This window comes from Brachycentrus maculatus, unplaced genomic scaffold (assembly GCF_059751285.1).
Source record: "Brachycentrus maculatus isolate JH-2025_06_01 unplaced genomic scaffold, ASM5975128v1 h1tg001021l, whole genome shotgun sequence".
NCBI lineage: Eukaryota > Metazoa > Arthropoda > Insecta > Trichoptera > Brachycentridae > Brachycentrus > Brachycentrus maculatus.
Window position 1 is genome coordinate 1 of NW_028281734.1, and position 22,801 is coordinate 22,801.

Below are 22,801 nucleotides of genomic sequence, written 5' to 3' on the forward strand. Positions count from 1 at the left end.
CTGCGTCATATAAACGCAGTGTTATCTTGATCGTTTACACATGAAGAAAAGGTAATCAGCCCTCCGCTTCAGGTACCAGTCCAGGGTAATATTGAATAAATATTACAGTGAAAAAATCACTCATATTTATTTTTACCCCCCCCTGGGAATCGAATCCGGGACCTCCAGAACGGTAGCCGAGCGTGCTGACCATTACACTACGGAGGCGGACAAATATGCTTTATAAATTATCCAAATTTATTTATTACATATATGTATATATATATATATATATATATATATATATATATATATATATATATATATATATATATATATATATATATATATATATATATATATATATATATATATATATATATATATATATATAAACCACAAGGCCTACACCAAGAAGAAGTAAATCAATAGTGATAATTCCTTACTCTTTGTCTAGTTGTACCAATCCGACGTCATCATAGTGTTTGTTCATTTTGTATTTGGGATGCTTCAATAATGCAGTGATTTGGAAGAAATAGTTGGAATCCAGGGTACTGTCTACAGCCGTACCCCCCAGTCTGACAAGCCCAAGATCTCTGGAAAAATATCAAGCCTGATTTGATGGCACCATTGGTATCAGAATATATATTTTTGATCATCGGCAGATATGTATGAGGAGACGCAAAAATGCAAAACATATGCACAATGTTTAAAAAAAAGACAAACAAATACGGTCTACTATCCTCTCTGCCTATTCCTGCGGTAATGTCGTGATGGTTGGCTAGTTAGTCAGTTATATTATGGTTGCCTTGAGCAAACTTTAAACTTTTATGAGGAAATATCATTTTAATATGCTTAATAAAAAGCTTCTTTTCATCTCACCAATACATAATAGATGTCTCTAGTGAAGTTCTAGTGATTCAAGAATAATGTTTCAAAATTGGTTCATATATATAGAACTTACTAGCCTATGACAAGAATTTGAGTAGTGTGGTTGTCAATAATGGGTAGAATTGGTGAATGTTACATGTGTGTAAAGTGATCACTTACTAGGATATGACGGTTGTCAGCCCCGTAAATGTCCAGGCTTCCATATTCTTCTTCATTTTTGATGAGATGTCAAAAAATAATATTTTGTGAGGAACTTTATCCATTTGAACATGAATAAAGTTCCAGACAAATAACAGGTAAATAAATAATAAATATAACCTTTTTTTTCTCCACATACAAGATGCCCGTGTCAACACCCAGCGTTCGCTGATCAGGGATCCAGCACACTCCCAAACAATTTTGTTGTCATCACTCCGGTATCCGAGATGCGCCTAAAAAAGTAATCACTAAATATATTTAAGTTTTGTGCTGACATTTTTTTGGTGGAACTGTATTTTATATAATAAAACAACAAGTATAAACTTTTTTCCACATTTATTTTATTTCACCAGTGACCGGGTTTTGTGTTACAGATATCATCAGACTGGTGGAAGGCTAGACAAAATTCTAAAGAGGATAGTCTGTAACGACTGGTTGTGATCGGTAGCCTGGAGGGGAAGAGAGGGAGAGGAAGATCCCCACACGATGGACCGATCACGTTAAGGTGGTTAGAGCGCTACGTGCAGCGCAGTCAAGGGATAACTGGAAAATCATTGCTTCCACAAGGGTCACAACCCTCAGTAATGAGGGTGAGACATAAGACCTAAATAAAAATGTAAAATAAGCAGCATTTTCATAAACCGAAGTATCATTTTTCTCATAATAATAATAAAACCCTTATACGCACCCCAATGGTGAATAGGGCACGGTGTCATATAAACGCAGTGTTATCTTGATTGTTTACACATGAAGGAAAGGTGATCAGCCCTCCACTTCAGGTACCAGTCCAGGGTAATATTGAATAAATATTAGAGTGAAAAAATTACTTACATTTATTTGGCCCCCCCCTGGGAATCAAACCCAGGACCTCCAGAATGGCAGCCGAGCGTGCTGACCATTACACTACGGAGGCGGAATTTTCACAAAATAATTATTAATCCAAACGATTTCCTAATCCGATCTACTCACTGCATAATTAACATTCAGATTAGTGAGCTGGCACTATATATATGGCATGTGTAGTCATATTCAATGTTTAAAGTTTAGACGTAGTAAATTAAGTGTATACAATAGTTTATTAGTTGTAATATAAACTATTATATTAGTTGTAACTAACCATCACGCCGCTTCCCGCAGGGGTAGGCAGAGAGAATAGAGCGCCACACCACTCTGTCCTTGCAAACATTCTTCGCCTCTTCCACGTTCATGCATCTCCTCATACATACCCGCCGATTGTTACGACTCCTAACCTGACCACTTTCAAGTATTTGGCATACCTTATCGTGGCATGTTTTTTTTCGGTCTTCCTCTGCTTCTTTTCCCACTAACATTCGCCTCATAAATTTGTTTTACCGTTCTTTCCTCACTCATTCGTTCCACATGTCCAAACCATCTCAACACACCTTTCTTAATTTTATCGATAATGCTTATCTCAGCTTTGCATTCCTTCCTTATTTCACTATTCGTACATCTATCAAACATCGTTTTGTCGCACATTCTTCTGAGAGAATAGTTAAGTTTTAATAGTTTTTCTTTTTTTTTAGTTAGTTATATTAGTTGTAAAGCTAACTTAAGAAAAAAAGGCGATGTTTGACTGCGCTACGTGCAGCGCAGTCCAGAGAAGGGTCATTGCTTCCACAAGAGTCACAACTCTCAGTAATGAGGGGCAAGACGGAGAAGAACAGTATGTGTATAGTAGCTTAAGAACAAACCATGTGAGGAAATTCTCCCGGCATGGTTTCCGTGCCTCCGACGATGTGGAGGGTGGATGTATATGCGCATGCGTAGTCTCTTATACCATGGACACATGGGTATACTGTTTCTGCTAACTCAATGCACTCTACAAAAAAACAACATTTAAAGTAACTTCCGGTACGTGGAGGAATATTGTGGATGAGTATCATCGTTGAACAACAAACTAGACAAAAATATCGAAATCTTCTAGCGCACAACCATGACCCACATTTTTATTAAGCATTTTTATTTTTTTACATCTCACCAATAGATGTCTCTAGTGAAGTTCTAGTGATTCAAGAACAAGGTTTCTAAATTGGTTCATATATATGGAACTTCCAAGAATTTGAGTAGTGTGGTTGTCAATAATGGGTAGAATTGGTGAATGTTACACGTGTGTAAAGTGATCACTTAAACCAGCCTATGACGGTCGTCAGCCCCGTAAATGCCCAGACTTCCATATTCTTCTTCATCTTTGATGAGATGTCAAAAAAAAAAAAAGATTTAAAAGTCAATTAAAAGTAATGTTACAATGTTGTAGAATATAAATCATAATTGAATGCTGAATCCCACCACTGGGTACATCCAAAAAACTTGATTTCACAATTTAAAATTATTTTATTAAATTGTAAATGAGAACCTTGTTTTTTACCACTTGAATTATATTCAGTGTAACGACCAGTTTCGGAAACTACAGATGCTTCCATATAAATATAGAAAGTGACGAATGACAAATGAAGATACTTACTGTCCCAAGCTTTTTGACCAGTCTTTTTTACTCTGACAGCTCTATTTTCGAGTCGAGGACACCTCAAACTGTCACCTGCAATTTGATTTAGGAAAAATAGTGTATGAATAGGTTAGTTCTTTTTTGGTTAGGAGTATAAATAGGTCAGTTCTTATTAGGTTAGTATAAGCGTATAAATAGATTAATCCTTTTAAGATAATTCGTTTGTAAAAGCCAAAATCAAAAAAGAGAGGATAGTTACGACCCTCAGCAATGAGGGGGGCCATAGCCCTCAGAAATGAGGTTGGTCACTATTCTCAGCAATGAGGATGGTCGCCGAACTCTCTTCTAGTGGAACGGAAGGTCAGTTGATGACAGTCAACTGTCCGCCTTCTCCTGAGGAGTGCAACGTGGTTTCCTCCCAGCAATGAGCAAATGCTGACAAGTTCCTGATTGGCTCATACTAGATTATCCCTTCTGTTCCCAACACAGATTTATATAAAACATCTCTATTTAGTTAAAAGAAACAAAAATCCACTTAATAATACATAATAAGCAACCTAATGATACTTTGTCCATCTCCGTAGTGTAATGGTCAGCACGCTCGGCTACCGTTCTGGAGGTCCCGGGTTTGATTCCCAGGGGGGGGGTAAAATAAATATTAGTAATTTTATCACTGTACTATTTATTCAATATTACCCTGGACTGGTACCTGAAGCGGAGGGCTGATCACCTTTCCTTCATGTGTAAACGATCAAGATAATACTGCGTTTGTATTACGCAGTGCCCTATGCACCATAAGGGTGCGGATAAGGGCTTTATTATTTATTATTATTAATGATACTTGTACATAATAAGCAAATTAAATAATAAACGGAATTCCCATCTTAAAAAAATAGGATGGTCACGACTCTCAACAATAAGGATGGCCACAGCTCTTAGCAATGAGGAAAGTGAAGCGGAGGCTGTTATAGCATGCATAACATAAACATAGTTACTGATGCAGTAAGGTTTGAGGGACCAAGTGTTGGTGTTCTTGCAGATGACGTCTCTGGAGTCGGAGAGGTGGTGGTACATGTTGCAGGTGTACTGCAGCCGGGAGAAATGGGGGACCACCAGGCCTGGCTCCGGATCAGAACCACCGATGATGGAATAGTCTCCGTTCTCGGGATACTCCGGCAAAGTGCATCCGTCTTGGGGCGACCTGACAACGAACAACTGCCATGAATGGTGACCAAAAATTAGTAGCTGAACTGAAAATCTCATGCCTGCACATCTGATTTAAAGACCTTTTTTTTTTAATTACCAACGTCCGAGTGACTCTGAAATCTAGCTACGGCTTATGGAATACCGTTTATCATGTCCCTACTCAGGCTTCAACTTTATAAGTTTCATAGCCTATGCCTACTTGTGAGTGGATTTCTTCTTCTCCGTCTTATTCCTCATTGCTGAGGGTTGTGACCCTTGCAGAAGCAATGACTCTTCTCCAGTTATCCCTTGACTGCGCTGCACGTAGCGCTCCAACCACTGAGGTGCCTGCTGTTACTATAGTTTCATGTAATTCATGAGTGAAAATTCTAGGCAAGAACTCTCTCTACGTCGTAAGACCTTACGTTGAATTGCTACTTAATATTCTCACAACTTTTTTCTTAAAACACCGTTTTTGTATTGAAAAAATAGTTTTTATTCTCAATATTTTTAATATTTAAAGCTTTGTTTTAAAATCACTGTGTATATTTGATTATAACTTATGTAATTATAATGTCTACCGGTTTCGAAGCTAACCGCTTCTTTTTCAAGACTGATTAATACTAAAACACTATCTCCTTAACAAAATTCAAAAGCTTTTGGCCGTTGGGCAAAACAGCTTGGGTAGATCTAAAGTGGCTTTATTTTTTGTATTGATTAGCAGTCACAGTCAAAAGGGATCAGGGATGTTAAGTGATTGGAAACATATTTAATAACGGACTTTTTGAAAAATCGTTTACTTGTGTATTCATTAGTTGTAAAATATTATTAATTCCTTTTTTCATTTCTAATATTTCTAAGAAATCTAATGTAAGTCCTCTGTGGCAAGTGTGTAATAAATTGAAAGTAATTTGGGAAGAATCTTCCATACAAAGGTCAAATCGACAACGGTAATTAATGTTTTTTACTCCAGAGATCCCAGTTGCCGAAGCAGCCAATCAGTCAGTTTGTAGAGCCGTATGAAGACGCTGTAAGCGCCATAGCGGCACGTGGAGAAGTCCTCGCTCAGCACTCCGTTGCTGACCACAGCACGCAGGTACCAGCGCTCCCGCCCCACGTTGTCGTTCTTGGGGAACATCAGACCGCCGCCACTGTCGCCTTGGCACACAGTCGATCCTAGAACCATCATCCACGACAAAAATAAGGACATTGCTACCATAAACCAAGCTAGGACACAAAATGCCCAACCCTCTTTTAGCGGAACGGAAGGCCTGTTGACGACAGTCAGCAGTCTGGCTTCTCCTAAGGAGTTTGATAACTAGTGAAATTATGCTAAAAATAAAACTGAAAATGATGTTTTCAAGCGTTCTCAAGTATGTGAATATAATCCAGGATTCGGACATCACATATAAATGAAAGAGTCTGATCAAAAAAAAAAAAAAAATATATATATATATATATATATATATATATATATATATATATGTACATATTTATATATATATATATATATATATATATATATATATATATATATATATATATATATATATATATATATATATATATATATATATATATATATATATATATATATATATATATATATATATATATATATATATATATATATATATATATATATATATATATAAATGTACATACCCATATCTAAAAGTTTCAAGAATTTGAGTAGCGTGGTTGTCAATCATGGGTAGAATTGGTGAATGTCACATGTATGCAAAGTGATCATTTAAGCCCCGTAAATGCCAGGACTTCATATTCTTCTTCATCTATGCTGAGATGTAACTCCTAATTGGAGATAATCCAGATTTGTGAACGAGTATTCATTCACAACATTTTTAACACGCTCAAAATGTTGTAAATGCCTGTTGGATGTTCTCCGCAAATTATATAAACGCAACTCACCATTCAGATGGCCTGCGCATAGTTTGTCAGCAGTGAGGTATTTCTCAAAGTTGTATCGTTCCAAATTGCTTTTACAAGTATCATAGTCCAGTACTGGTAAAGTCAGAGTTTTCAACTCCTCAGAAGAAAGCCCATCTTCCGTTAGGCCCCAACCAGCAATCTGTTGGGAAGAATTACTTCCATTAGTTTCTTTATTTTTCTAATCAATTCTTGGTGCTGCGTAGCATACTTGACCCCTTCATCCTCAAAGAGGTTTAATTTATTATTAGATTAAAACCAATATTTTTAGCTTTTCCACTTTTTTATTTGACCAGCGATCGGGTTTCCTCGTTACCGACATCATCAGACTGGACCAGTCTGATGATGTCGGTAACGACGAAACCCGGTCGCTGGTCAAATAAAAAAGTGGAAAAGCTAAAAATATTGGTTTTAATCTAATAATAAATTAAAAATGCAATTCCATCACGAAGTGTCAGTGGATAATATAAATCTATTCAAAGAGGTTTATTACGCTCTGTTCCAATCCATAATTTTACATGGAATTATTGGCTGGGGCTGACTTCCGCCTTGCCAAAACTATGTAGGAACCAGTGTTCAAAGTCCAAAAGCTTATCTTAAGAATCATAAATAAACATATCTCGACACACCCATCCAATGAGCTACATATTTACAAGCTACATAGTCCTAGACGTACGGCAGCTGTTTATCAAGGAAGCACTGATTCACTTCTGAAAAAAATGGAAAAGGTAAGAACTCAACAAATTATTCGAACCCGGGCAGCATTAAATAAAAACTATGTTGGCCCATCCGTTAAAACAAGTTTTGCACAAAAAACTTTTTCATTTCTTCCGCCAAAGATTTTTAATTTGCTGCCCGAAACCTTTAAGAATTCCAGTAGTGATCAGGTCTTTAAGAACAGTGTCCGTTGATGGTTGCTTCGCATTGGAAGGGACAAGGTAGAAAGTGATTTAATGTCCGGGTAGAAAGTGATTTAATTTTTAATTTAATTTATTTTACAACATTTTGAGTGTGTCCAAATACTTGTTCACAAAATCTGGATTATCTCCAATTACAGGAGTTACTTTCATATTATTTTTTGACATCTCATCTAGTGAAGTTTTAGTGATTTATGAACAAGGTTTCTAAATTGGTTCATATATATAGAACTTCCAAGAATTTGAGTAGTTTGGTTGTCAATAATGGGTAGAATTGGTGAATGTTACACGTGTGTAAAGTGATCACTTAAACCAGCCTATGACGGTCGTAAGCCCCGTAAATACCCAGACTTCCATATTCTTCTTCATCTTTGATGACTACTACTACTACTACTACTACCATCACGCCGTTTCCCCGCAGGGGTAGGCAGAGAGGATGGAACGCCAAACTCTTCTGTCCTGACATACACTCCTAGCCTCCTTCACATCCATACATCTAGTCATACATGCCCTCCGATTACGCAGACTTTTGACACCGCCAGATTTTAGGTTCTGATTGATCTGATCGTGCCAAGTCTTTTTCGGTCGTCCACGTTCTGTTTTCCCTCTCACATTCGCCACATATATTTTCTTAGTCATTCTCTCGCTATCCATTCGCTCCACATGTCCATACCACCGCAAAGAGCTCTTTCTAATCTTTTCAATTATTCCTCGTTCAGCCTTACATTCCTTTCTTATATCGTCGTTTTTAATTCTGTCATACAATGATTTTCCACACATTCGTCTGAGGGAGCGCATTTCAACAGCATTCACTCTGCTTTCATCCTTCCTTTGCCAGTTCCATGTTTCGCTTCCATACATTAGTGTCGGTACTAGCACGCCGTTGTGAACCGCTAGCTTAGCTTCCATGGACATATTCTTATTCCCAATCACTCTGTTAAAAGCACCATTTATTCTATTCCCTGCATTCACTCTTCTCTCAATATCCTTATCCACTTTTCCATCCCTTGTGAACATGCTTCCTAGATATAAAAATTCTTGCACCTGTTCTAGGGATTCATTGTGCACGATAATCTTGCATTCTGTCAAATCTTTCTCTCTTTCAAACACCATGACCTTTGACTTACCTTCATTCATTGCCAGATCATTTTCCATACATACATCGTACATTCTTGACACTATTAGTTGCAAATCCTCCGCGCTGCTCGCTAGCAGTACGGCGTCATCCGCATACAGCAAGCAACTAACAGTTATATTCATCATTTTCGCTCCGACTCCCATACTTTCAATCTCTTTCATACAATGGTCCATATAAAGATTAAACAACCATGGTGACATTACACATCCCTGCTTTACGCCTTTGGATATTGCAAACCATGATGTAATGTCCCCATTCACTCTTATACTAGCTGTGCTGCCCTCGTAGAGGGAAGCAACTGCTTGTATAAGCTTATTGTCTACTCCATATTTTTCCAGCACGCTCCATAATTTTATCCTATCAACCTTATCATACGCTTTCTGCAAATCCACGAAAGCACAGAAGAGTTTCTGATTTTTAGCCAAAAACTTTTCCGTCAGCATTCGTAGTGCAAAAATTTGATCTGTGCAACCTCTTCCACTCATAAAAGCACCTTGCACATCCCAAATCCGTTCTTTCGTCACCATTCTAACTTTTTCAATTATAATCTTACTATAGAGTTTACCGACAGAGCTTAGCAGGCTTATCGCCCTATAATTCCCACACTCTGCGCGAGATCCCTTTCCCTTGAATAGAGGCATGATTACTGCCCGTCTCCAATCCAGAGGTGTGTATCCTTCCTCAAGACACAGGTTAAATAGTCTGTGAATCCATGTGAGAGTGGTCAGTCCACCACATTTTACAAACTCTATAGCAATACTATCATACCCAACAGCCTTACCGTTCCGCATTAATTTTAAGGCATTCGTTATTTCTGACATACTTATCTCACATACCATACCCTCACTCACCCTTGCCTCTATGGGTGTCTCGGTGGATGATGAGATGTCAAAAAAAAAAAAAATAATATTAATTTATTTTATTGTGAAACCTTTATATTGTAAATTATTATTGTATCTCTTGTATGTAAAGTATATAATCTAATAATTAAAAAAAAAAAACAAATTATATAAAATAAAAAAAATTGTATTGAAATGTTAGTTATTTATTGTTTCGGCATTAACTTTGTGATAAGACATGTTACAATAATTAAAGAAAACACTTGTTTTTTACCACTTGAGTTTTATTATAGACTACATGTTTCAGAAGTTAAACTTCCATCATTCAGGTCTGTATAATAATATTAATTGTTATTATACATACCTGAATGATGGAAGTTTAACTTCTGAAACATGTAGTCTATAATAAAACTCAAGTGGTAAAAAACAAGTGTTTTCTTTAATCATTAAAATGTTAGTATTTTGGTTCAACACAGGCCATGCCTAAAGAGCCGTAATACATATAGTAAATGTATCTATGAAATAAATATGTGTCCATGAATGTATCTTTGTATCTATGTAATAAATAAATAAATAAATAAATAAATAAATATAAAAAAAATTTAAAAAATGATAATTTACCACCCGAAACAGTTTTGCACCATAAGTAACAATATGTCATCGCAAACAACGTTTTGCCGCCTCCGTGGTGTAGTCAGCAAGTTTAGCTACCGTGCTGGAGATCCCGGGTTCGATTCCCAGGGGGGGGGTAAAATAAATATTAGTAATTTTTTCACTGTACTATCTATTCAATACTACCCTGGACTGGTACCTGAAGCGGAGGGCTGATCACCTTTCCTTCATGTGTAAACGATCAAGATAATACTGCGTTTGTATTACGCAGTGCCCTAAGCACCATTAGGGTGCGGATAAGGGCTTTATTATTTATTATTATTAATGATACTTGTGCATAATAAGCAAATTAAATAGTAAACGGAATTCCCATCTTCAAAAAAAGAGGATGGTCAAAAAAAGAGGGGGTCAAAGAATATAAGTGATTTTTTCACTGTAATATTTATTCAATATTACCTACCCCTGGACTGGTACCTGTAGCGGAGGGCTGATCACTCTTTCATCTTACACATGCTCTGGATGTCGTTATTTCTTACTCGGTCTCGCAATTCAATATATATTCTATATAACATCGAATAACAATATACATCCTAAAAAATAATTAAGCACGGAATGACGTCTAGCCCTCAGCGCGGCCGATCCCGTTCTGATTTGAACGTTCGAGATCTCGACCTTGAGTAGTCAATACCAGAAAGAAATATTAAAATTGGACAATATTTGAGAAAAATATTCCTGATTTTATACACATCCAATAAAAAGCATCATTTATTACATTTCCAATATTGCACAAAAAATCCTTTAAATGCAAATCTGTTGTTCTGTTTACTGTATTCTATCGAAATCTTACTTAAATTTGCGACAAAACGTAACCAATCCTGTGTTAAACCAATATGAAACCATTAAATGCCACCAAAACGTAACAATTTTACAAGCTAGAATTTCTGATTACTTAAAACCGTTTATAACCGTTATAACTATACTTATAACTGTAACTATGTATTTATACTTATAACTTATAACTATACTTATAACCGTTTGTCCGCCTCCGTAGTGTAATGGTCAGCACGCTCGGCTACCATACTGGAGGACCCGGGTTCGATTCCCAAAGGGGGGTTTAATACATATAAGTGATTTTTTCACTATAATATTTATTCAATATTACCCTGGACTGGTATCTAAAGCGGAGGGCTGTTCACCTTTCTTTCATGTTTTAGCGATCAAGATAACACTGCATTTATATGAGTGCCCTATGCACCATCGGGTGTGGATAAGGGTTTGTGTGTGTGATATAAAACCGTTTATAATGGAAATGTAACGTTTTCATGAAGACCTCGACATTTTTGCATAAAATTCTTCATTCCTAAATTTCTTCTTCATCTATGATGCAGTGCCCTATGCACCATCGGGTGTGGATAAGGGTTTGTGTGTGTGTGTGATATAAAACCGTTTTTAATGGAAATGTAACGTTTTCATGAGGACCTCCACATTTTTGCATTGAATTCTTCATTCTTAAATTTCTTCTTCATCTATGATGCAGTGCCCTATGCACCATCGGGTGTGGATAAGGGTTTGTGTGTGTGTGTGATATAAAACCGTTTATAATGGAAATGTAACGTTTTCATGAGGACCTCCACATTTTTGCATTGAATTCTTCATTCTTAAATTTCTTCTTCATCTATGATGCAGTGCCCTATGCACCATCGGGCGTGGATAAGGGTTTGTGTGGGTGTGTGTGTGATATAAAACCGTTTATAATGGAAATGTAACGTTTTCATGAGGACCTCCACATTTTTGCATTAAATTCTTCATTCCTAAATTTCTTCTTCATCTATGATGCAGTGCCCTATGCACCATCGGGTGTGGATAAGAGTTTGTGTGTGTGTGATATAAAACCGTTTATAATAGAAATGTAACGTTTTCATGAGGACCTCCACATATTTGCATAAAATTCTTCAGCAATTTCAGCATATAAATAAGAGAAAATCTCAGTACAAAATGGCCAAACTTACCCTCCCAAGGCTGTTGCTTTTCAGCTGGAGGTCGTCAAACTCCTTGTTGAGGAAGTCATAGCATATGGGATGTACGTAGCGAGTGAATACGAACGGAGTATGGAGCACCAGCAAGGCGATGCCCGCCTGATGTCCTTGCTCGTCCCCCCCGTACAAGGGAGGAATTTCAATCAGTTGAACCTGAAACAGAAATTTGAGATATCGTAGTCATACAGAAGAGAGTGCATTTTTTACAACAAAAAAAATTAAACTATTTGATATCTTACTAGCTTCATATTCCCTGAAAAAATCCCAAAGGATTTTAAACTTGGAAGTATAATATTTTGAATTGTTAAAAATGACTAACTAAATGATGTTAATTTTCTTGCCAAGCTAAAGTGACTTAAATGGAACTCCTGAACATTTTACGTTTTGTAAGTTGGTCACTTTCTCCTATACGAATACGATATACGAGTATGTGTATTTGTGGTTTATATTTAGATCTGAAGATGGAAGCATAGCTTCCGAATCAAGTCGCTTTAATAAAATAAACTGAAATGGTAATAAACAGGTGATTTTCTTTTACAATTATATGTATATATATATATATATATATATATATATATATATATATATATATATATATATATATATATGTAATAAAATACCTAGGTACCTACCTATACATTTTATTAAGTACTTACAAAAAGTACCTACATAAAACAGTTCTACCACCAGATGCCGCATGCGTCGCTCAGAAGAAAACAAAAGACTTCCGATAATATTATTAACTGTCAGAATCAGATAGATAGATAGATAGATATAAAAATTATTATAAAGATTAATTAAGAATAAACTTTTAGAGAGAGAGAAAACGTTATAAAACGACAATTTTGTTAATTGGAAATGGATGATGAAACATTAGATGTATTAAAACAATTACTACAATATGTTCGGAGTGAGAGAGAAAAATTAGAAGATGATCAAAGAAAACGATTAGAAGATAATCAAAGAAGACGTGGAAATCTAAGAACTAGTGATAAAATTAAAGATAAAAGTCCATGTAAGATTTGTGAAAATTTAAATAAGGGAACTCGATATCACTCTGAAGCAACGTGCTGGTTTAAAACAAAAGAGGATGATAAGATTAATAATAAAAATGAAGATTTACAAATTACACAGAAACAGTGCTTGAAGAATGAAAATAAAAATAATGTGGAAAAAATTTCTACAAAATATAAAATAAAATATACTCCAGAAAAGAAGAATTTAGAAGTAGATTGTCTAAGCAGGAATCCAGTATTAAAATCGAATGAAAATGCAGATGAACAATTAAAAGTTGTTAATTTGGTTAAATTAGAAGATATTTTAAAAGATAAGAATAAAAATGAAGACATGCAAATAACACAGAAACAGTGCTTGAAGAATGAAAATAAAAATAAAGTAGAAAAAAATACTACAAAATATGAAACAAAATATACTCCAGGAAAGAAGAATTTAGAAGTAGATTGTCTAAGCAGGAATCCAGTTTTAGAATCGAATGAAAATGCAGATGAACAATTAAAATTTGTACATTTGGTTATATTAGAAGATACTTTAAGAGATCTGAATAAAAATGAAGGAATTCAAAAGAAAAAAACAAATGGATTGAAAAAAACTGTGTCTACTTTAAAAGGGTCAAGAAGAAAAAAAAATACAAAAAAAAGAAAAAAAAGAAAGAAAGAAAAAAAAACACGAAAGAAAAAAAAAGAAGGAAAAAAGATAGGAGGAAAAAAAAAAAAAAAAACTTTATCATATCACTAAACTTATACCAGTCCCTTCACTACAAGAAGATGATCCGGAGGACGAGTGAAAATTTTACTATGAATTTTCATCCCCAAGGGGGGAGATGTAATAAAATACCTAGGTACCTACCTATACATTTTATTAAGTACTTACAAAAAGTACCTACATAAAACAGTTCTACCACCAGATGCCGCATGCGTCGCTCAGAAGAAAACAAAAGACTTCCGATAATATTATTAACTGTCAGAATCAGATAGATAGATAGATAGATATAAAAATTATTATAAAGATTAATTAAGAATAAACTTTTATTGTCGTTTCTTTAATTACAAAGCAACACATTGTTTATTTTATTATTATACACCCACTTTACATATTATTTACACGCAATTTACAAAAGAAAAATATTACCACGTTATATATATATATATATATATATATATATATATATATATATATATATATATATATATATATATATATATATATATATATATATATATATGAATATATGGCAAAACTTTGTATGACAGATGTTCGAATGGTGATATAAGGAAAGAATCCAAGGATTTAGAACCAAGGAATGAGATAAGGGTGTGTTGTCCAAAAAAATTGAAACAACTTACCTTTGATTTCTGCGCATTTCTATCCCGTTTTTCATCCCATGTTCTATAGTGCTTCCCTGCTGCTACGGAGTATAATTCAGGATCCTCTTTTCTCTTTGTGTTAGGGTTGTATACGCAATGAGCGGCTGTAGGCAGATAAATATTACTTATGTTAACCACAATGATGGAAGCGATACAAAGAATTGGCAAAGGAAGGATGAAAGCAGACTGGATGTTGTTGAAATGCGCTCCCTAATGGTGGAGACTGACTGGAGCATTTCGTCGTAACGTAACACGTTACGATGCGAGCATTCAGGCAATCAGTACAGCGAGCCGAGTAGCTCACCGCTATAATTTATTGAAATCACAGAACCAAGAATCACGTCTTCGTCGTCCGACATTTTAACTACGAATGTAAAGATTCATACAGATTTTGGGTAACTGGTATCAATAGTATTATGACATCAGTAATGTTTCTTTTAATATGTTTAAAAGAAATATTGTTGATGTTTTTTTGACCAGTTGATAAAGAAATGTTCTATATAGTTATACTTTTATGACAGTTTATTTATATTGTTTTATTTTTAGATTACTTAGGTGGAAACCTATGATTGAAATTGTTATTTTTTTGTATTTTATCATATTATGTTATTTTTGTCGAAATATTCTGTTGGTTTTCCACTCAATAAAAAAAAAATAATTTTTTTTTAAATTTAATACAGTTTGGCATATGGCAACACTGAGCAAAAGGCCACACGCGAGCAGTTGTGTTCTAAACGAGCACTGATCGTGGTCAGTCAGCAATGCCGTACCGTCGTAACGTAACATGCTCGCCGCGAGCGATGTTACGACGGTACGGCCCCGTAAATGCCCAGACTTCCATATTCTTCTCCATCTTTGATGAGATGTCAAAAAATAATATGAAATACATATTGCTAAAGTTTACCAGTTATGACAATTTATGATAATCTGTCCGCCTCCGTAGTGTAATGGTTAGCACGCTCGGCTACCGTTCTGGAGGTCCCGGGTTCGATTCCTAAGGGGGGTAAAATAAATAAAAGTGATTTTTTCACCGTCATATTTATTCAATATTACCCTGGACTGGTACCTGAAGCGGAGGGCTGATCACCTTTCCTTCATGTGTAAACCATCAAGATAACACTGCATTTATATGACGCAGTGCCCTATGCACCATTGGGGTGCGGATAAGGGTTTTATTATTATTATTACCAGTTATGACAATATGCGCTTGCAAAATGCTCCCGCCACAAATTTGCACTGTTTTTCCTGCTTGTTCCTGGTACAGGCCGATGTGCCATGGGAACGTCCCGACCCTGGCATCCAGCGCGTGGTGCATCAGTGGAGACTCGAACAATTTATCCAACCCGCAGTCTGAAACCAAAACAAAGGAAATATTACCATTAGTTGACAACGTCGGTGACAATCCTACTAATGGATTCATAGAGAAGGAAGCATTTTCAATAACAAATCAATAAATGGCTAACACTCTCCTAATCATTCATCGTTCACTTTGTGTACTACCATTTAAAACCTCTATTTCATGACGGATAGCGTGTTTAGCTACCGTGCTAGAAGTCCGGGGTTCGATTCCCAGATGGGGTAAAAAAATAAATTAGTATAAGTCTGACGTCGACTATCACTCGAGAGTAAATGCCCATGTCACGGGCAGCTGAAGCTGAGAGATCGCATTTCGACTGAATGCAGTCGAAATGCGATCTCTCAGAAGAATGTGTGACAAAATTGACTTATTTACCAGCACTTACTATTTGTTACTTTAATATTTTTTTGTTTAAGACTTTTTGTTTCTCTATTAGTGTATTTTTATATAAGATTTTGTATATATGTATTATGTTAAAGGTATAAGCCATTTAAATAAATAAACAAAATGATAGATGTTCGAATAGTGAAATAAGGAAGGAATGCAAGGCTGAGATAAGGTTTATCGATAAAATTAAGAAAGGTGTGTTGAGATGTGTGTGTGTTGAATGAGTGAGGAAAGAACGGTAAAACAAATTTATGAGGCGAATGTAGTTGGAAAAAGGAGCAGAGGAAGACCGAGAAAAAATTGGCACGATCAGATATGCCAAATACTTGAAAGCGGTCAGGTTAGGAGCCGAAATAATCGGCGGGAATGTATGAGGAGATGTATGAACGTGGAAGAGGTGAAGAATGTTTACAAAGACAGAGTGGTGTGACGTTCTATTGTCTCTGCCTTCTACAGCTTTTTGTAGAGGGTAGCAGCGCTCATCAGGCTGGCCCAGGATCGTGTGGAGTGATCTCCTTAAAAGGAGATGATAAGAGTGGCATGTGATGAAGAAGTTGATTACTCACTCTTGCAGGTAGGGTTGGCTGACCACGTGTTACGTGTTGTGCAAACTGATACACCGTTATCACCGTTAACTAGTCGTAATATCAAAATAAAACTCAATTCAGTGGATTATTCAAGTGTTTAATTTAATTAAAATAATCATGTCATTCACAAAGTTAATGCCAAATCAATAAATAATATAGTTAGTTATCTAGTTAAATGCTCGCTTCTCTCAGAATCCACCATCTTAGTACCATCTCTAGTGTGATATTCTGGGCGCAGCATACCTGGTTTGCATTTGGGAATCTGGTTGTCCCAGTTCCCCCCCTGGCAGGTGATGACGGTGTCCATGTAGCCGAGCCTGTGGTGTCCCTGCTTGCATTTGGTCCGGAGTTTGGTGCCAGACGGCATCAAGTTGGTGCAGACCAGCGCATCCGACTTGGCTGAAAGGCACTCGAAATCGACACTGAACGACTTTGGCATTTTGCACGGCTCTGAAAAAATTATTATTCTTAGAATTGAAAAGAATCAACGATTAAAGAAAACACTTGTTTTTGTACCACTTGAGTTTTATTAAAGACCACTAATTTCAGAGGCTAAACTTCCATCATTCAGGTCTGAATAAAAACTTATTATTCAGACCTGAATGATGGAAGTTTAGCTTCTGAAACTAGTAGTCTTTAATAAAACTCAAGTGGTATAAAAACAAGTGTTTTCTTTAATCATTGTAACATGCCTTACCACAAAGTTAATGCCGAAACAATTAATAAAATAGAATAGAATAATCCGCCTCCATAGTGTAGTGGTTAGCGCGCTTGGCTACCATGCTGGAGGTCCCGGGTTCGATTCCCAAGAGGGTCAAAATAAATATTAGCGATTTTTCAGTCTAATATTTATTTAATATGACCCTGGACTGGTACCTGAAGCGGAAGGCTGATCACCTTTCCTTCGTGTATTTAACCATCAAGATAACACTGCTTCTATACGATGCAGTGCCCTATGCACCATTGGGTGCGGATAAGGATTAGAAGAAGAATTATTATAATTTATATTTACATTTTGACGATAGTGCTTGTCTCTACCAGTCTTTCCATATTTCACAATTCGAACATCATACATCGTTTTGCGGACACCATCCATTTTGACTACATTCACTCTACTTTCATCCACCTTTTGCCAACTCCACGCTTCACTTCGCATACTTTAGAGTTGGTATCAGTACTCCATTGTGTGCGGACAGTTTAGCTCCGGCTCTTAGGTTTTTATCTGCTACAATTTATTCCAGTGCATAAAATTCACTGGCTGAGATAAGCATTATCGATAAAATTAAGAAAGGTGTGTTGAATGGTTTGGACATGTAGAACGAATGGGTGAGGAAAGAACGGTAAAACAAATTTTTGAGGCGAATGTAATTGGAAAAAGGAGCAGAGGAAGACCGATAAAAACTTGCACGATCAGGTATGCTAAATACTTGAAAGCGGTCAGGTTAGGGGTCGAAACAATCGGCAGGTATGTATGAGGAGATGCATGAATGTGGAAGAGGCGAAGAATGTTTGCAAAGACAGAGTGGTGTGGCGTTCTATTCTCTCTGCCTTCTACAGCTTTTTACAGAGGGAAAGGTAGAGGGTAGCAGCCCTCATCAGCCTGGCCCAGGATTGTGTGGAGTGATCTCCTTAAAAGGAGATGATAAGAGTGGCATGTGATGAAGAAGAAGTTGATTACTCACTCTTGCAGGTAGGTTTGGCTGACCACGTGTTGCGTGTTGTGCAAACTGATACACCGTTATCGGACACCATGTAGTTCTTGCTGGTACAAGAGTAATACAGGACGGTGTTGTGAGGTACATATTCTCCTACGGCGGGTGTCTTCACCGGGTCCATGGAGTACCTTCCATTGCGAGGAAATTCCGGCAGAGGACATCCTTTGTTGTCCCTGAGAAAATGATTTACCTTTATTATATTTTCAAGAAAATAATCCAACCATTACCGAACAATTAGGAAAATAATCTTTCGTCCATGACTGTACTATTGGAAAAATAATCTACTATCATTTACTGTACTTTTGGAAAAGCAATATGCCTTTCATTACCGAACTATTAGGGAATTCATCCTACATCCATTACTGTACTGTTGGAAAATAATATTCTATTCAATACCGAACTATAATGGATATCATCCTTCATCTACTTTTGGAAAAGATACTATATCGCTCACTCCTTTCAAGAACGTCAAAAATAAAAAAACTTGATTTTTCAGGAGAACGTTTTTAAAGTTTAAAAATACAACACAATATATTAAAAATAAACATCAAGTCACTTATTAAACTTTTTACTGTACAACACATCTTTTTAGGTACAACCTGAAGGTTTTTTCTCTATTTGAAAAATATTTAATTTATTAAAAAAAAATTAAACAATACCTTTTCTTCAAAATACAAAAAACAACATTTTCTACTCTGTAGCGGGTAAATATTAAGTTAAAAATATGCCTCTTTTGCTGGGATATAGTACATTTTCTGGGCATTCCGATAACACGCACAGCTGAAAATTGACGATTTTTGATTTATGACGTTCTTGAAAGGAGTGAGCGATATGCCATTCATTACCGAACTATTAGGGAAATCATCCTACATCTATTACTGTATTTTTGGAAAAGTTTATATACTTTCCATTACCGAACTATTACGAATATAACTTTTCATCTACTACTGTACTTTTGGAAAAATATTCAACCATCCATTCCCAAACTATTAAGAAAATAATCCTTCATCTTTTGTATTCTAAACTAACTAACTAACCATCACGCCGCTTCCCCACAGGGGTAGGCAGAGAGAATCGAACGCCACACCACTCTGTCTTTGCAAACATTCTTTGCCTTTCCTACATTCATGCATCTCCTCATACATAGCCGACGATTATTACGACTCCTGACCCGGCCGCTTTCAAGTATTTGACATACCTGATTGTGCCAAGTTTTCCTCGGTCGTCCTCTGCTTCTTTTGTATTCTTAAGAAGGTTTATTGAAAACTTACCTAATTTGTTGCGAACCGCTCAAATGAAGACCTACAAAAATATAATTGGACTTTTATTAATATTCATCCATTTCATATTTTGAATAAAAGCATTAACTGTGTGGCAACCCACAACAATCGAATGAACGAGCATAATCGAACACCCAAACCGAGCTCGCACCGAACGGGAACCAGAACGTTACATTCCGTCACCGCCCCGCCCGTCCAGTGATCGACACGTCCTCCAACTGTTGTCACATTAGAATCACGCGATTATTCTTAAATATTTCCTGATTGTAATTTTCTAGAACTGAATAAATTTGTGTTAAAAGTAATCCGCTTTCATCTTGCTTCCCTTTGTTAAATTAAGTTGGTGTTCAACTAGAACCCATAATGGTGATATATTATTTTGAGAAATAAAAATACTGTTTTTTGATCTTCTCACATTTTTACTAACAACCAACTAGTTTCGGCAACAACCTGTTGCCCTCTTCAGGGTTTATTTATGACTAAACATACATACATGATACATAAAAGAAACAGTGTAAAAAATTATGGTTTCGATAAAAATAGGGGTGGGGTAAACGTGTTTTAAGGTGGCGTAGGAACAAGAGAGGTGATAACTGTGTTTAGGTTGGATTTGATTTTATGGGAAAATATAAAAAATGGGACTTTGACTTAAGTTTATTTGATTTTTGAAAGTTTATTTGATTGTTGATTATATTTTATTTCTATTAGTGTCCGCTTCCGTAGTGTAATGGTTAGCACGCTCGGCTACCGTTCTGGAGGACCCGGGTTCGATTCCCAGGGGGGGTAAGAATAAATATGAGTGATTTTTTCACTGTAATATTTATTCAATATTACCCTGGACTGGTACTTGAAGCAGAGGGCTGATCACCTTTCCTTCATGTGTAAACGATCAAGATAACACTGCGTTTATATGACGCAGTGCCCTGTGCACCATTGGGGTGCGGATAAGGGTTTTATTATTATTATTATTTATTATTCTATTAAACAGCTTGTTTATTTCTAAAACTTCTAATTATTGAGTTGACTAGTTCTTTTATAAAAATGTAATATTTCTATCCCATCTTCAAAATTGAATGAACGATTATTTGTTACTACTGCGATTATTGGTTAACTTTAGAAAACTTAGGATTTTTAATAATGAGCGTTTACAGATTTATTTGTATAAATTATTATGAACTTACATATCGTAAAGAATAGAAGGAAATAAAAAATCATAGTAAATAATGACTTATTGACATGGACACTGCTCACAAGCTATTAAATATATGACTGAGTGATGAAGGCATAAATTTAATTTTGAAGCCAATTATTTTATGATATAAATGTGATATTTTAATCACAAATGAGTCATGCACTTCCAAAACGCTACTACTCCATTTTGAATTTAAATTTTATTTAATTTTCGTGTGTTTTTTATTAAAATACAACTTAAGTAGACTCAATGATTAAAGAAAACACTTATTTTTTTACCACTTGTATTTTATTATAGACTACATGTTTCAGAACTTAAACTTCCATCATTCAGGTCTGTATTATATTATACAGACCTGAATGATGGAATTATACAGATGATTAATGATTAATGATGTTATTAATGATTAATGATGTTATTATACAGACCTGAATGATGGAAGTTTAACTTCTGAAACATGTAGTCTAAAATAAAACTCAAGTGGTAAAATACGAGGTGTTTTCATTAATCATTGTAACATGTCTTACCACAAAGCTAATGCCGAAACAATAAATTAAGTAGACTAAAAAAAAAGGTATGTGTTTGATTTAAAAAATTATATTTAAACTAAAATGGAGTTCTACAAATTAATTGCCAAATCTGTAAATAATTTCATATAATTTTTAAAAATATGTATTTAGGAATGAATATGTCAACATTATCTTATTTTGATGACATCAAAGGTCAATTAATATGTAAATAAATGTCTTAATTTGCAAGACAGTTATTTTCTTTTTTATCATTATTGCGGGTTATTCCCAATTTTAATGAGGAAATCATATATATTTATATATAAATATATATATATATATATAAATATATATATATATATATATATATATATATATATATATATATATATATATATATATATATATATATATGTAATAAAATACCTAGGTACCTACCTATACATTTTATTGAGTACTTATAAATAGTACCTACATAAAACAGTTCTATCACCAGATGTCGCACGCGTCGCACAGAATAAAACAAAAGACATCCGATAAAAAAAATTCTAATATTGTTAACTGTCATAATCAGATAGATATAAAAATTATTGTAAAGATTAATTAAGAATAAACTTTTACATATTGTCGTTTCTTTAATTACAAAGCAACACATTGTTTAGTTTATTTTATTATTATACACCCAGTTTACATATTATTTACACCCAATTTACAAAGAAAAATATTACCACGTTATATATATATATATATATATATATATATATATATATATATATATATATATATATATATTTATGTATATATATATATATATATATATATATATATATATATATATATATATATATATATATATATATATATATATATATATATATATATATATATATATATATATATATATATATATATATAAATATATATATATATATATATATATATATATATATATATATATATATATATATATATATATATATATATATATATATATATATATATATATATATATATATATGTATATATATATAAATGAAAGAGTCTGCTCACTAAAAAGCTTCTCTCATCTCCCATAAATGTCTCTAGAGAAGTTCTTCTGAAGTCAAACACGATGTTTCGAGTTTAATCAATTTATCTAATAGTTCCAAAAATATGAGTAGTGTGGTTGTCAATCATGGGTAGAA

The 22,801-nt window shown here is 34.8% G+C and overlaps 1 protein-coding gene across 1 annotated transcript; it reads right to left on the bottom strand.

Moving 5' to 3' along the window:
• Positions 1 to 425: 425 nt before the first annotated feature.
• On the bottom strand, positions 426 to 21,187 carry LOC148299648 (clotting factor C-like; the record flags this gene model as incomplete). The annotated part of the gene is made up of 14 exons (XM_088275845.1): positions 21,098 to 21,187; positions 19,908 to 19,938; positions 18,604 to 18,809; positions 17,165 to 17,371; positions 15,779 to 15,940; positions 14,570 to 14,694; positions 12,180 to 12,359; positions 6,647 to 6,806; positions 5,686 to 5,893; positions 4,528 to 4,733; positions 3,551 to 3,625; positions 2,781 to 2,908; positions 1,189 to 1,301; positions 426 to 575 (listed from the first exon to the last, which is right to left on the bottom strand). Coding segments are annotated over exons 1-14 (1,985 nt in total), but the record flags the coding sequence as incomplete, so codon positions are not given.
• Between the last annotated feature and the right edge of the window lie 1,614 nt (positions 21,188 to 22,801).